Here is a 12500-nt window from a genome sequence, read left to right as displayed (position 1 = left end):
GTGATTACCCACAAGCCCTCCCTCCTCCATCGCCACGACGGTACTCACCCGTCCCCCGGGGCATGATGGGAGAAGACGACTACTCACGGGAGCCTCGCAGAGTTTGTGTGCAGCGCGGCTCCACCGGCCTGGGCTTCAACATCGTGGGTGGAGAGGACGGAGAGGGAATCTTCATCTCCTTCATCCTCGCAGGAGGACCAGCTGACCTGAGTGGAGAGCTCCGGAAAGGAGACCAGATCCTCAGTGTGAGTATAGAAACCAGATCCTCAGATCCTCAGATCCTCAGATCCTCAGATCCTGAGATCATGAGATCCTGAGATCCTGAGATCCTCAGATCCTCAGTGTGAGTATAGAAACCAGATCCTCAGATCCTCAGATCCTCAGATCCTGAGATCCTCAGATCCTCAGATCCTCAGATCCTCAGATCCTCAGATCCTGAGATCATGAGATCCTGAGATCCTCAGATCCTTAGTGTGAGTATAGAAACCAGATCCTGAGATCCTGAGATCCTGAGATCCTGAGATCCTCAGATCCTCAGATCCTCAGATCCTCAGATCCTCAGATCCTCAGTGTGAGTATAGAAACCAGATCCTGAGATCCTCAGATCCTCAGATCCTGAGATCATGAGATCCTGAGATCCTCAGATCCTCAGTGTGAGTATAGAAACCAGATCCTCAGATCCTGAGATCCTCAGATCCTCAGATCCTCAGATCCTCAGATCCTCAGATCCTCAGATCCTCAGTGTTAGTACAGAAACCAGATCCTGAGATCCTCAGATCCTCAGATCCTCAGTGTGAGTATAGAAACCAGATCCTCAGATCCTCAGATCCTCAGATCCTCAGTGTTAGTACAGAAACCAGATCCTGAGATCCTCAGATCCTCAGATCCTCAGTGTAAGTTCACAGTCCAGATCTCCAGAAGAGGTTTTCAGAAACCAGAAGGCCTCACATAGACCATGAGCACCATGGCGGTTCTCTCTGAACTGTGCTTGCTCTGAATCCATCATCTCTTGGACCATTTTCTCTCGAGTGTCCTGGTTTCTGCCGGCGCCACCTCCTGGTGACGCTCTGTGTTTGTCCAGGTGAACGGCGTGGACCTCAGGTACGCGACACATGAGCAGGCGGCGGCGGCTCTGAAGAACGCAGGACAGACGGTCACCATCGTGGCGCAGTACAGACCAGAGGGTGAGTGAACATGAAGTCGTTGATCTGTGAACCGCTGTGGACCTGTGGTGACCGTGGTGATGTCTGCCCTGCAGAGTACAGTCGCTTCGAGGCGAAGATCCACGACCTGAGGGAGCAGATGATGAACAGCTCGTCTGGGAGCCTGAGAGCCAACCGCAGCTTCTACATCAGGTAATCCAGGTCACCTGACCAGGAAGCTCTCATTCATACTTCCTGTCCAGGTCACATGACGTCTCGCTGTTTCAGGGCCTTGTTTGACTACGACAAGCAGTGGGACTGTGGCGTCCTATCACAAGCTCTGGACTTCAACTTTGGGGAGGTTCTTCATGTGATGGACAGTGCAGATGACGAGTGGTGGCAGGCGAGGAGAGTGAGCCAGCAGGGGGAGCTGGAGGAGCTGGGATACGTCCCCTCCAAACACAGGTGAAGACAGGATGTCCTGGTGGTGCTGGTTGTGATGTTGGTCCTGGAGTCTGAACATGTGTATTTGTTTCAGGGTTGAGAGGAAGGAGTGGTCGAGGATGAAGAGTAAAGGTGAGCTGACCCCTGACCCCTGACCCCTGACCTCACCCTGACGCTAACAACACACTGATGGACTCTGTCCTCTTTCCTCTACAGGTAGAGAAGGGTTCGTTCACAGCTACGAGCTCATCACTCAAATTGAAGGTCAGTGTGACTTTTGACCTTCAACCTTATTTTCAGATTTGATTGATTGACAGTTGTGGTGTCTTGACAGCCACAATGAGCAGGTGTAAATCAAGCTTCCTGTGTGTTGTCAGTGGACTACGCTCGTCCCGTCATCATCCTGGGGCCGACCAAAGACAGAGTCAACGACGACCTGTTGTCCGAGTTCCCCGACAAGTTCGGCTCATGTGTCCCTCGTAAGTGTCCCTCCTCAGCTGTGTGCAGGACACGTCAGAGGACACACAGGAAGTCAGTCCTGTCTCTCTCTCTCTCTGTAGACACAACTCGCCCTCAGAGGGACTACGAGGTGGATGGGCGGGACTACCACTTTGTGTCGTCACGGGAACAGATGGAGCGGGACATCCAATCACATCGCTTCATCGAGGCGGGGCAGTACAACAACCACCTGTACGGGACGTCGGTGCAGAGCGTCCGGCAGGTGGCCGAGCAGGTGAGAGGCTGGTGGCCATGTTTATCCAACTGACCCCTCCGTAGAGGGAGGCTGCCTCGGTGGGGATTCTGGGATATCGAGTTTTCTGCTGTTTAATAAAACATTATGATTATCGTGACTGGTTGTCATGGTGACAGCTGTTTGTTGGGATAGTAGGGTGTTGTTAGTTGCCATGATTACGTGCAGTGGTGTTTAATGGGTGTGTCCTCCAGGGGAGTCACTCAGTGGTGTTTAATGGGTGTGTCCTCCAGGGGAGTCACTCAGTGGTGTTTAATGGGTGTGTCCTCCAGGGGAAACACTCAGTGGTGTTTAATGGGTGTGTCCTCCAGGGGAGTCACTCAGTGGTGTTTAATGGGTGTGTCCTCCAGGGGAGTCACTCAGTGGTGTTTAATGGGTGTGTCCTCTAGGGGAGTCACTCAGTGGTGTTTAATGGGTGTGTCCTCCAGGGGAGTCACTCAGTGGTGTTTAATGGGTGTGTCCTCCAGGGGAGTCACTCAGTGGTGTTTAATGGGTGTGTCCTCCAGGGGAGTCACTCAGTGGTGTTTAATGGGTGTGTCCTCCAGGGGAAACACTGCATCCTGGACGTGTCGGCCAACGCCGTGAGGAGGCTTCAGGCGGCTCAGCTCCACCCAGTCGCCATCTTCATCCGGCCACGGTCCCTGGAGAACATCCTGTGAGTCTGAGGCCAAGACACCGTTACTGTTGTGTCAGCTGACACCTGAATAACCAGGCATGATGTGTGTGTGTGTGTGTGTGTGTGTGTGTGTGTGTGTGTGTGTGTGTGTGTGTGTGTGTGTGTTTGCAGGGATCTGAACAAGCGTCTGTCGGAGGATCAGGCGAGGAAAGCTTTGGAACGAGCCGTGAAACTGGAACAAGATTTCCTCGAGTGTTTCACAGGTAAAAAAAGGTTTTACTTTCAATTTCATTCATTTCATGAAAAAAAAAAAACGGAGCATCATTGTGTTGGTGTGTGTGTGTGTGTGTGTGTGTGTGTGTGTGTGTGTGTGCACGCAGCCATTGTGCACGGCGACAGCTTCGAGGAGGTGTACCACCTGGTGAAAGCTGTCATCGAGGAGCAGAGCGGCCCTTACATCTGGGTCCCGGCCCGCGACAGACTCTGATTGGCCAGTGTCAAATCACGGGCACCTTCACCATGGAAACGGCGTCCACCAGCCCCCCCCCCTCGGGCCCCCAGCCCTCCACAGCTCCTCCCCCTCAGAGGCGTGGCCTGATGGAGAGCAGACTTTGGTCTTTTTACCATTTTAGTTACTTACAGTCACGGGAGGACAGGGGAGCTGATTGGATGACTGCTGCCACCATGGCAACCGAGCGAGCGAGAGAGAGAGGGCGTCCCTGTGTGTCTCTCCACGTGTGTGTGTGTGTGTGTGTGTGTGTGTGTGTGTGTGTGTGTGTGCGTGTGTGTGAGGAGAAGATGCTGACGAGTGATGGACTCGTGTATTATCAGTAAATAATGAATCTGAGACATTAGAGTTCAGTTGGTATTGAAGTATTTATATTATCCTATTCATTTATTTATCTATCTATTAATTGATTGATTGATTCATGTGATGTGAACATGGTGAGTGTGTGTGCGTTTGTGTTGTGTACATAAAGACTTGTGTGACTGTAAATAAAATGATGGGGCTCAAACACACAGTCTATTCAGGGCTTATCAAACAACCACTGGACTACAACACCCACAATCCTCCCTCACCCCACACCCATCACCCCCCTCTGTTGCAGTGGACAGTGTGGACAGGAAGTAGATCAAAAACTTTTTTTAGGCTGAGGACTACATTTCCCATGTTTCCGGCTGCAGTGACTGCACAGTAGGACTACATTACCCAGAAGTCCGAGCTAAAGACCTCTGAGCCACAATCCCTGGCTGTAGGTTGACTAGGCCTCGCTGTGGACTACAATACCCATGATTCACTGCTGCTGAACAGGACAAGAAGGAGGGGCCAGCTGGGGGTGCAGCCAATGCTAACCTGGGTATGGTGGGGGCGTGGCAAGGTCACCTGTCACCCCGCCCACTCCCATGTCTCCAACAAATGACTCTATTACCCAGACTGCTTTGGGAGTCCTGTGACCATGGCAACTGGGACTGAGGATGGATCCAAAGATTGGGGTCATGTGACTTATTCTAATAATTAATATAATGATCATAACTATTGATGATGTAATATCATCAAACACACACATATATATATATACACACACACATAAACACTAACACACACACACATATATATATGTACACACAAGCACCCACTCACACTAACACACACACTTGTTGTATAATGAAAATAAATTATTATAAGAAACTGAACTGAGATATGTGATAAGAGGGTGAAAGAGTGATAGAGTGAGAGAGTGAGAGAATGAGGGGATGAGAGAGTGAGAACTTGTGACTGTGAGAAGATAATAAAACATCCGAATGAAACATGTTTAACGTTTTTAAATGTTCGTATATTTGCATCTTTTATTGTTGGAAGCAGCTGAAGCGTCACATGTTCAAACTGAGAATCAAAAACAGGAAGTTCCTGTTTCTTCTGTTATCGTGGTCTTTAGTTTAAATATCGATATAATATTAATATTGATTGAACAGGAGGAGGCTCGCTGAGCAGCACCTCCTCCTGCAGTACCAGTCTGAACCTCAGGGGGAGTGAGCGTCCAGTCGACGGCAGAGAAGAAGAAAGAAACCACGAAGAAAAATGTCCGAAATTAAAACAAATAACTCATTAATAAAACAGCAGGTGATGATAACGTTAGCAAACAGCTGGTGATGCTAACAGTAGCTCTATAGCGACGCCTTCCGCTCAGACATCAAGGTGAGTGATGACATCAGCAGTGATGACATCAGCAGTGATGACATCATACTCTTCAACACACGGGGTCATCTCCATGGAAACGGCTGATTTGTTTTCTGTGGACAATTTAACAAGTTCAGGTGTGTGTTACTGTGTGTGTGTGTGTGTGTGTGTTAATGTGTGTGTGTTAATGTGTGTGTGTGTGTTACTGTGTGTGTGTTTGTGTGTGTTACTGTGTGTGTGTGTGTGTTACTGTGTGTGTGTGTTACTGTGTGTGTGTGTGTGTGTGTTACTGTGTGTGTGTGTTACTGTGTGTGTGTGTGTTACTGTGTGTGTTTGTGTGTTAATGTGTGTGTGTGTGTGTGTTACTGTGTGTGTGTGTGTGTGTGTTACTGTGTGTGTGTGTGTGTGTTACTGTGTGTGTGTGTTACTGTGTGTGTGTGTGTGTTACTGTGTGTGTGTGTGTGTTACTGTGTGTGTGTGTTACTGTGTGTACCTGTCATCCCGCTGCAGCCCCATGACATCAGGATGACGGAGCAGATGCAGAACAGACAGACGACCACCAGGAGGCAGAAGAGTCTGAACACAGAGGACGAGGGAGGGGGGGGAGCTGTGGAGAGACCACACCTGCTTCTGTTTATTTTCAGCTTGAGTGTGTGAAGTGAAAACAGGAAGTGATGTCACGCACCTGCGACCCTGAGCCAGCTGTAGGGAGATCCATACGTTTCAGTGGAACATGAGTATGTCCCCTCGTCCGTCCCTCTCACGTCTCTGATGGTCCACGTTTCGTTTAGTTTCAGCGAGAAGTAGACATCGTCCCGGAAGAAGTACGCCGTCTCAAAGTACCCGTTTTTGCTTCTACAGCGAAGTGTGACATCACTTCCTATGTGCACAGGAAGTGCAGGGATCTGCAGGATAACTCGATCATCTGACGAGAAGGACACACCCACTGGTAAACAACAAACAAGCAGTTTGTCTCTGGACGCTGTGTGAAGACTGTACCTCGGACACTGATGTTGACCTGTTGACTCTTTTGTCCATCGCTGGTTTCACACCAGTAAACTCCAGAGTCTGAACGGGATAAATGTGGGAAGCTGCAGGACGAACTACTCATCGTCCCAAAGCTCTGTCCACATCCACCTGTCTGTCCTCCTGCTGTCCTCTTCATTATCTGTCCACCTGTCTGTCCTCCTTCAACACAACTCAGAGACACTGAGTCTTCACTGAAGAACTGCTGGAGGTCTGGACTGACATTCAGAGACACTGAAGGAGACAGTTAGTTAGTTAGTTACAGTTAGACTTAGTTACAGATACAGTTATTACAATATTAGTTACAGTTACGGTTAGTTACAATATTAGTTACAGTTACGGTTAGTTACAATATTAGTTACAGTTACAGTTAGTAACAGTAAGCTCACCTGCAGAAACTGTCCGTCCAGACAGCAGCAGCACAGACAGCCCTGTAACAAGAGGTCAGAGGTCAGTGAAAGACGTTGCGGTGGTCAAACATGACGTCATCACCATATGTCGTGGGACAGTAACAGAAAGACCCTGTGTCCTCTGTCCACCTGAGGACTGCTGTCACCTAGAGGCAGGTGAGGGGACACGTCCACTCAGACTCATAACAAGACAGAATAAAACAGCTGAACGAGACTTTTCAATTTGTCACAATAATCAAACAAGACTAAATCTACTGATGTGAGAGAGGTTTCTACGTAATGGATGGATGAATGGATGAAGGGATGGATGGATGAATGAATGAAGGGATGGATGAATGAATGGATGAAGGGATGGATGGATGGATGAATGGATGAAGCGATGGATAGATGGATGAAGGGATGGATGGATGAATGCAGTGTGTGTTGGACTCACCGAGCAGCAGAGGCACAGACTTCATGTCTTCTCGAGGACGACTGAGCTGCAGCTTCACTTCCCTGTTAACAACCTCAACACGTCACGAACCATGTGTCCACAAACATGTCTCCACACGAGCGGCTCACTGGTTCACCAGCGTCTTCCCCTGCTCTGTCAGGTCATTGTCAGCTATGTGATCGATGGTTTGATTCCCAGATGTGACCACATGACAAACCTGACACACGTTTTCCACCAGGAGCTGGTTGAAGAGGTATTTAATTAATAATTAGGATCATTCATTTGTATCACATCTTAGTGATCTTTCTCTCTCATGCCTTAATAACTTGTGGTCACAACATTAGTTGTTAGCAGATGTCAGCATGTGTTAGCGGGTGTTAGCAGGTGTTAGCAGGTGTTAGCATGTGTTAGCAGGTGTTAGCATGTGTTAGCAGATGTCAGCATGTGTTAGCATGTGTTAGCGGGTGTTAGCAGGTGTTAGCAGGTGTTAGTAGGTGTTAGCATGTGTTAGTAGGTGTTAGTAGGTGTTAGTAGATGTCAGCAGGTGTTAGCATGTATTAGCATGTGTTAGCAGGTGTTAGCATGTGTTAGTAGGTGTTAGCAGGTGTTAGCATGTGTTAGCATGTATTAGCAGAGGTTAGCATGTGTTAGCAGGTGTTAACATGTGTTAGTAGGTGTTAGTAGATGGCAGCAGGTGTTAGCATGTGTTAGCAGGTGTTAGCATGTGTTAGTAGGTGTTAGTAGGTGTTAGTAGATGTCAGCAGGTGTTAGCATGTATTAGCAGGTGTTAGCATGTATTAGCATGTGTTAGCAGGTGTTAGCATGTGTTAGTAGGTGTTAGCAGGTGTTAGCATGTGTTAGCATGTATTAGCATGTGTTAGCAGGTGTTAGCATGTGTTAGCAGGTGTTAGCATGTGTTAGTAGGTGTTAGCAGGTGTTAGCATGTGTTAGTAGGTGTTAGCAGGTGTTAGCATGTGTTAGCAGGTGTGGATGTTGGAATGAAACTCCTGCAGCCGACCTCCACAGGTCAAACTACTGCTCTCCAGGCTCGATGCTCTGCCTCACAGGCCATGTCTTTCCCTCTCTTTCCTCTCATTCCACCTTACTAACTCATAGCATTCATTTGTTCCAAACATTCAGCAACGTATGAATATGAAGTCATGACCAGAAGACATTGAGGTAATAATATTATTCATTAAAACAGCACCAGGTCACAACATCATCAACAAGGTATTGATACTAGATCAGCAGTGGTAACAGATCTGGATCCTACAGCTCTGGACTCAGAGAAGGAAAATAATAAACCTGACGAGACAGAAATCAGAATAACAACAGGCAGATTAATTTCATTGATGGGATTGATCCGCCATCAGAGGAGTTGGATCAGTGGAACTGCTTCTTCTATTGTTGATCGTTTCATCTTCGACCAGGATTCTATCTGCAGAGGAGACAGAGGACAATGAGACAGAGGACAATGAGACAGAGGACATGAGAAAGACAAAAACCAACAACAAGAGACTAACTCTGACCTTTGACCTCAAGCCGCACAGTTTTCTCTCTCAGGAATTGTTGGTCCTGATTGAACACCCGGCAGGTGTAGGTGTTCCTGTCTGTGCCTGTGGGGTGTCTCAGGGTCAGACTGAGGTCACCGGTTCCCAGGGGGTCTTCACTCATCTGTGTTCTTCCTCTGTAATCCTCGTGCTGTTCTTCAGGCACATCATTATCAATACAAAAATAATGGACTTTTTTGAATGGTTCATCAATCAACCATCTCAAGGATGAGTTCTCAGGTAGGTCAGCTGTGGTTCTGAAGGGCAGCTGGACAGACTCCGCCCCTGATTCCACCTCCACCGTTTGGTCTGAGAGGAAAACAAACCACACGGTCAGCTGTACATACCTGAATCTGCAGCACCGACCTTTGACCTGTGTCTGCAGCACTGACCTTTGACCTTTAGCTCCACCTGTTTTCTCCCCAGGACTCGTCCGTCCCTGCTGATGGTGCAGGTGAAGGTGTGGTTGTCTCTGACTGTGGGGTGTTCCAGGGTCAGACTGAGGTCACGGGTTCTCAGTGGGTCCTCACTCATGTGTGTTCTGCCTCTGTAATCCTTGTCCTGTTCTCCAGGCTGATCTGAAATGTTCTGATACACGTGGACCTTCATGTCGCCCCCCCCCATCCACTCCACTTTGTCTTTTTCAGACAGGTCAGCTGGGGTTATGAAGGGCAGCTGGACAGACTCCGCCCCTGATTCCACCTCCACCTTTAGGACTGAGAGGATAAAAGCACAACGTCAGCTAAGCAGATGACTGAGTTGAAGAGAAGGCTGAAGACCAGAGGGAGAGAGGGGACAGAGATCTGGAAACCAACCCCAGGTGCTGGAGATGATCAGTGCTACAAATGCTACTGTGAATATAAAGATATTTGTGTGCATCAAAACAAATGGAACTGAATGTCAGAAGTTGTTATGAGGAAGTGATCAGATCAGGTGTGTGGGTGCAGCCTGTAGCTGCTGCTGTGGTGATGACTCAGGTAAACTGACGATGTGGCTTCCCAACGTGGAAGTGAGAGAAGTGGAGGTTGACCATCTGTGAAGCATCAGTGCAGGTCTCCTCAGCTGCTCTGGTCACATGATCGTTCTGGATTGGGGTTGTGTGTTTGTTGCGAGGGAGAAAAGGACAGTTTAAATCTGATGTGATGGTCAGAGTGTTCGCAGAGAGACACAGAAACATGGTTCACTTCCATCTGCTAGTTCTGGTTTCACGTTGTAATTTAGGGAATAAAGAATTTAGTGCGTACGCCCTGTCGTCATCACCTACGTGGGCGGAGTCTACCTATACTTGACTCTGATTGGTTTGTAGACGGCGTCTGACATGGGCTTATTGTCAGTTTGGGGGGGGGGGAGGGAATAGTCTTTCTGTTTGAATGGAGAACATGAATGAAGCGCTTCACTTGGTTGCCTTGGTTCATCTGCAGCACTGACCTTTGACCTTTAGCTCCACTTGTTGTCTCCCCAGGACTCGTCCGTCCCTGCTGATGGTGCAGGTGTAGGTGTTGCTGTCTGTGACTGTGGGGTGTTCCAGGGTCAGACTGAGGTCACCGGTTCCCAGTGGGTCCTCACTCATGTGTGTTCTGCCTCTGTAATCCTCGTGCTGTTCTCCAGGCTGATCTGAGATGTTCTGATACACGTGGACCTTCATGTCGCCCCCCCTCATCCACTCCACTTTGTCTTCTTCAGACAGGTCAGCTGTGGTTCTGAAGGGCAGCTGGACAGACTCCGCCCCTGATTCCACCTCCACCTTTAGGACTGAGAGGATAAAAGCACAACGTCAGCAGCACATTTTTCATCAGTTCAATGTTTTAAGTTTTGTGTATTAATGAGGGGGCGGGACCTGAAGTGGAGAGTTGCTCCAAGTTGTGTGACTCGTGTCGACCTAAAAAGACATGTTCAAAACCACACAAGGAAAAAACAATTACACAACAAGTCTCTCTTAATACTTTGTCAGATATCACATCAGTAAGTCACATTACTACAAGTTAAATGTGGAGAGTTTGAGATGAAACAGCTGGACAGTAAGTTCCAGTTCTGATGTTTCCACAGACCAGATTAACTGCTGGGATGAAGACTGATCTGTGATCACCTGGGTGTCAGGGAAAACCAAGACACACAACCATCCAACAACTGGACCTCCTGCTGAGCAGCAGGAGCCTGAAACCATCCTGAGTCTCCCCCGTGGAGCGAGGAGGAGCTCCTGGTGGTGAACAACATGTTCATGTACATGTAGACTTCCCAAATGTAATGGCCTGCTGAGGAGCTCAGCAAACTGAGGCCAAGGGTCCTGAAGGTTCGGTCTGACAAAGGTCAGAATCACTCAAAGAGCTGAACCGTTACCACAGGGGCTTCCACCAAAGCAGGTTCCCCTCTCACCAGTGAGATCATCCATACAAGTCCCATGATACCCAGCTGTCAGTCAACCCCAGAGGGGGCCATGGACCCCTCAACAGAAGACCCCTGGAGGTGAGAACATCTAAAAACCAAGAACACACATGAGGAGAAACCTCCTGACCTCCCGATGGAGCTGATCTCTTATCAGTGACCTACCTCTGCCCTGAATCTTCAACCAGCAGCTGAGGAGTTTCCCCTGGACCACAACAACTGTGAACTAACTGAAACCACCAGGGGGTGACACCCATCACCAACAGACCTGAGGATACACACACATACACACGCACACACACACACACACGCACACACACACACACTTACCTTGTCTGTCTCTTCTCCTTTTACACCAAAGGAACAAGGCGAGACCAATGGCGAGAGCAGCTCCCAGGGGAACGAGGACCTTCCACCACACTGACGATGACTCTACAGTCGACAACAATAATTAAAATGTAATTAACAGAAAGTTGAATGAAGAGGTCACACATCTACTCTGACCTCTGACCTCTGACCTGTTTCCACAGGACGTGTGACGATCAGTAGAACCACTGAGCGGTTCAGGTCTTGTCCCTTGGACCTGGCGATGCAGGTGTAGTTGTCGGTGTCGCTGACGGAGGGTCTGGACAGAGTGAGGCTGAGGTTTCCGCTCTGAGGAGCGTCCTCCCTCATCGAGGTCCGGTTCTGGTACCGAGGGTCCTGTTGACCCAGGTCGTCCCCGCTCTGCTTCCGGGCGTGAACCGTGGAGCTGCTGCTGCTCAGCCACAGAACGCCATCCATCTGAGAGACGCCATGGAGGCAGGGCAGCAGCACAGACTCCGCCCCCTCAGACACCTCCACACACAAGGCATGCTGGGAAACTGTGAGGACACAGACACAAGACATCATCCGCCATCTCTAGGAAACTGCTCCTCCTCCCTCCTCACCTGCTCCCACCTCACCTGCTCCCTCCTCACCTACTTTCCTGTTCACCTCCTCCCTCCTCACCTCCTCCGACCTCCCCACCTCACCTCCTCACCTCCTCACCTACTTCCCTCCTCACCTGCTCCCACCTCACCTGTTCACCTCCTCACCTACTTTTCTGTTCACCTCCTCCCTCCTCACCTCCTCTCTCCTCAACTCCTCACCTCCTCCCTCCTCAACTGTTCACCTCCTCCCACCTCAGCTCCTCCCTCCTCACCTCCTCACCTGTTCAGCTCCTCCCTCCTCACCTCCTCTCTCCTCAACTCCTCACCTCCTCACCACCTCACCTACTTCCCTCCTCACCTGCTCCCACCTCACCTGTTCACCTCCTCACCTACTTTCCTGTTCACCTCCTCCCTCCTCACCTCCTCTCTCCTCAACTCCTCACCTCCTCCCTCCTCAACTGTTCTCCTCCTCCCACCTCAGCTCCTCCCTCCTCACCTCCTCACCTGTTCACCTCCTCCCTCCTCACCTCCTCTCTCCTCAACTCCTCACCTCCTCCCACCTCCCCTCCTCACCTGTTCACCTCCTCCCTCCTCACCACCTCACCTCCTCCCTCCTCACCTCCTCTCTCCTCAACTCCTCACCTCCTCAACTCCTC

At 49.6% G+C, this 12500-nt stretch overlaps 3 protein-coding genes across 4 annotated transcripts in view; 1 reads left to right on the top strand and 2 right to left on the bottom strand.

Moving 5' to 3' along the window:
* LOC133949694 (disks large homolog 4-like) overlaps nt 1-4758 on the top strand; it is a 16985-nt gene extending 12227 nt beyond the window's left edge. The window contains exons 10-20 of one of the 2 annotated variants that reach the window (XM_062383645.1): nt 1-245; nt 1082-1184; nt 1259-1355; nt 1431-1607; nt 1681-1718; nt 1803-1850; nt 1964-2065; nt 2147-2319; nt 2883-2992; nt 3125-3216; nt 3334-4758. The exon at nt 1-245 is cut by the window's left edge and continues 24 nt beyond it. In XM_062383645.1, the coding sequence (XP_062239629.1) occupies nt 1-245; nt 1082-1184; nt 1259-1355; nt 1431-1607; nt 1681-1718; nt 1803-1850; nt 1964-2065; nt 2147-2319; nt 2883-2992; nt 3125-3216; nt 3334-3440 (1292 nt within the window). In that variant the 3' untranslated portion in view covers nt 3441-4758. The remainder of the gene's footprint in view (nt 246-1081; nt 1185-1258; nt 1356-1430; nt 1608-1680; nt 1719-1802; nt 1851-1963; nt 2066-2146; nt 2320-2882; nt 2993-3124; nt 3217-3333) is intronic. The other variant, XM_062383646.1, reaches the window with a different exon arrangement.
* Nucleotides 4759-4947: 189 nt separating this feature from the next.
* Nucleotides 4948-8039, bottom strand: LOC133949696 (low affinity immunoglobulin gamma Fc region receptor II-like). Its single transcript, XM_062383648.1, has 5 exons — nt 7002-8039; nt 6548-6589; nt 6132-6392; nt 5626-6057; nt 4948-5245 (listed from the first exon to the last, which is right to left on the bottom strand). The coding sequence occupies exons 1-4, from the start codon at nt 7024-7026 to the stop codon at nt 5810-5812; spliced, it is 576 nt and encodes a 191-aa protein (XP_062239632.1). The 5' UTR covers nt 7027-8039; the 3' UTR covers nt 4948-5245; nt 5626-5809.
* Nucleotides 8040-8180: 141 nt separating this feature from the next.
* The window catches only part of LOC133949695 (uncharacterized), a 5396-nt gene continuing 1076 nt past the window's right edge, over nt 8181-12500 (bottom strand). The window contains exons 2-8 of the mRNA XM_062383647.1: nt 11452-11796; nt 11264-11365; nt 10389-10430; nt 9980-10303; nt 8944-9267; nt 8531-8860; nt 8181-8439 (exon numbers count right to left, since the gene is read on the bottom strand). Coding sequence (XP_062239631.1) covers nt 8348-8439; nt 8531-8860; nt 8944-9267; nt 9980-10303; nt 10389-10430; nt 11264-11365; nt 11452-11796 — 1559 coding nt within the window. The 3' untranslated portion in view covers nt 8181-8347. The remainder of the gene's footprint in view (nt 8440-8530; nt 8861-8943; nt 9268-9979; nt 10304-10388; nt 10431-11263; nt 11366-11451; nt 11797-12500) is intronic.

This window comes from Platichthys flesus, chromosome 24 (assembly GCF_949316205.1).
Source record: "Platichthys flesus chromosome 24, fPlaFle2.1, whole genome shotgun sequence".
Taxonomy (NCBI): Eukaryota; Metazoa; Chordata; class Actinopteri; order Pleuronectiformes; family Pleuronectidae; genus Platichthys; species Platichthys flesus.
This window is presented reverse-complemented; position numbering and strand designations above follow the sequence as displayed.

Bases quoted from the DNA above. Each gene is read 5' to 3' on its own strand.
- LOC133949696 (XM_062383648.1), bottom strand. From the start codon at position 7,026: ATGAAGTCTGTGCCTCTGCTGCTCG. The intron at 6,590-7,001 runs GTGAGTCCAACA...CTCTTGTTACAG, and splicing joins GTCTGTGCCTCTGCTGCTCG to GGCTGTCTGTGCTGCTGCTG. The intron at 6,393-6,547 runs GTGAGCTTACTG...TGTCTCCTTCAG, and splicing joins TGGACGGACAGTTTCTGCAG to TGTCTCTGAATGTCAGTCCA.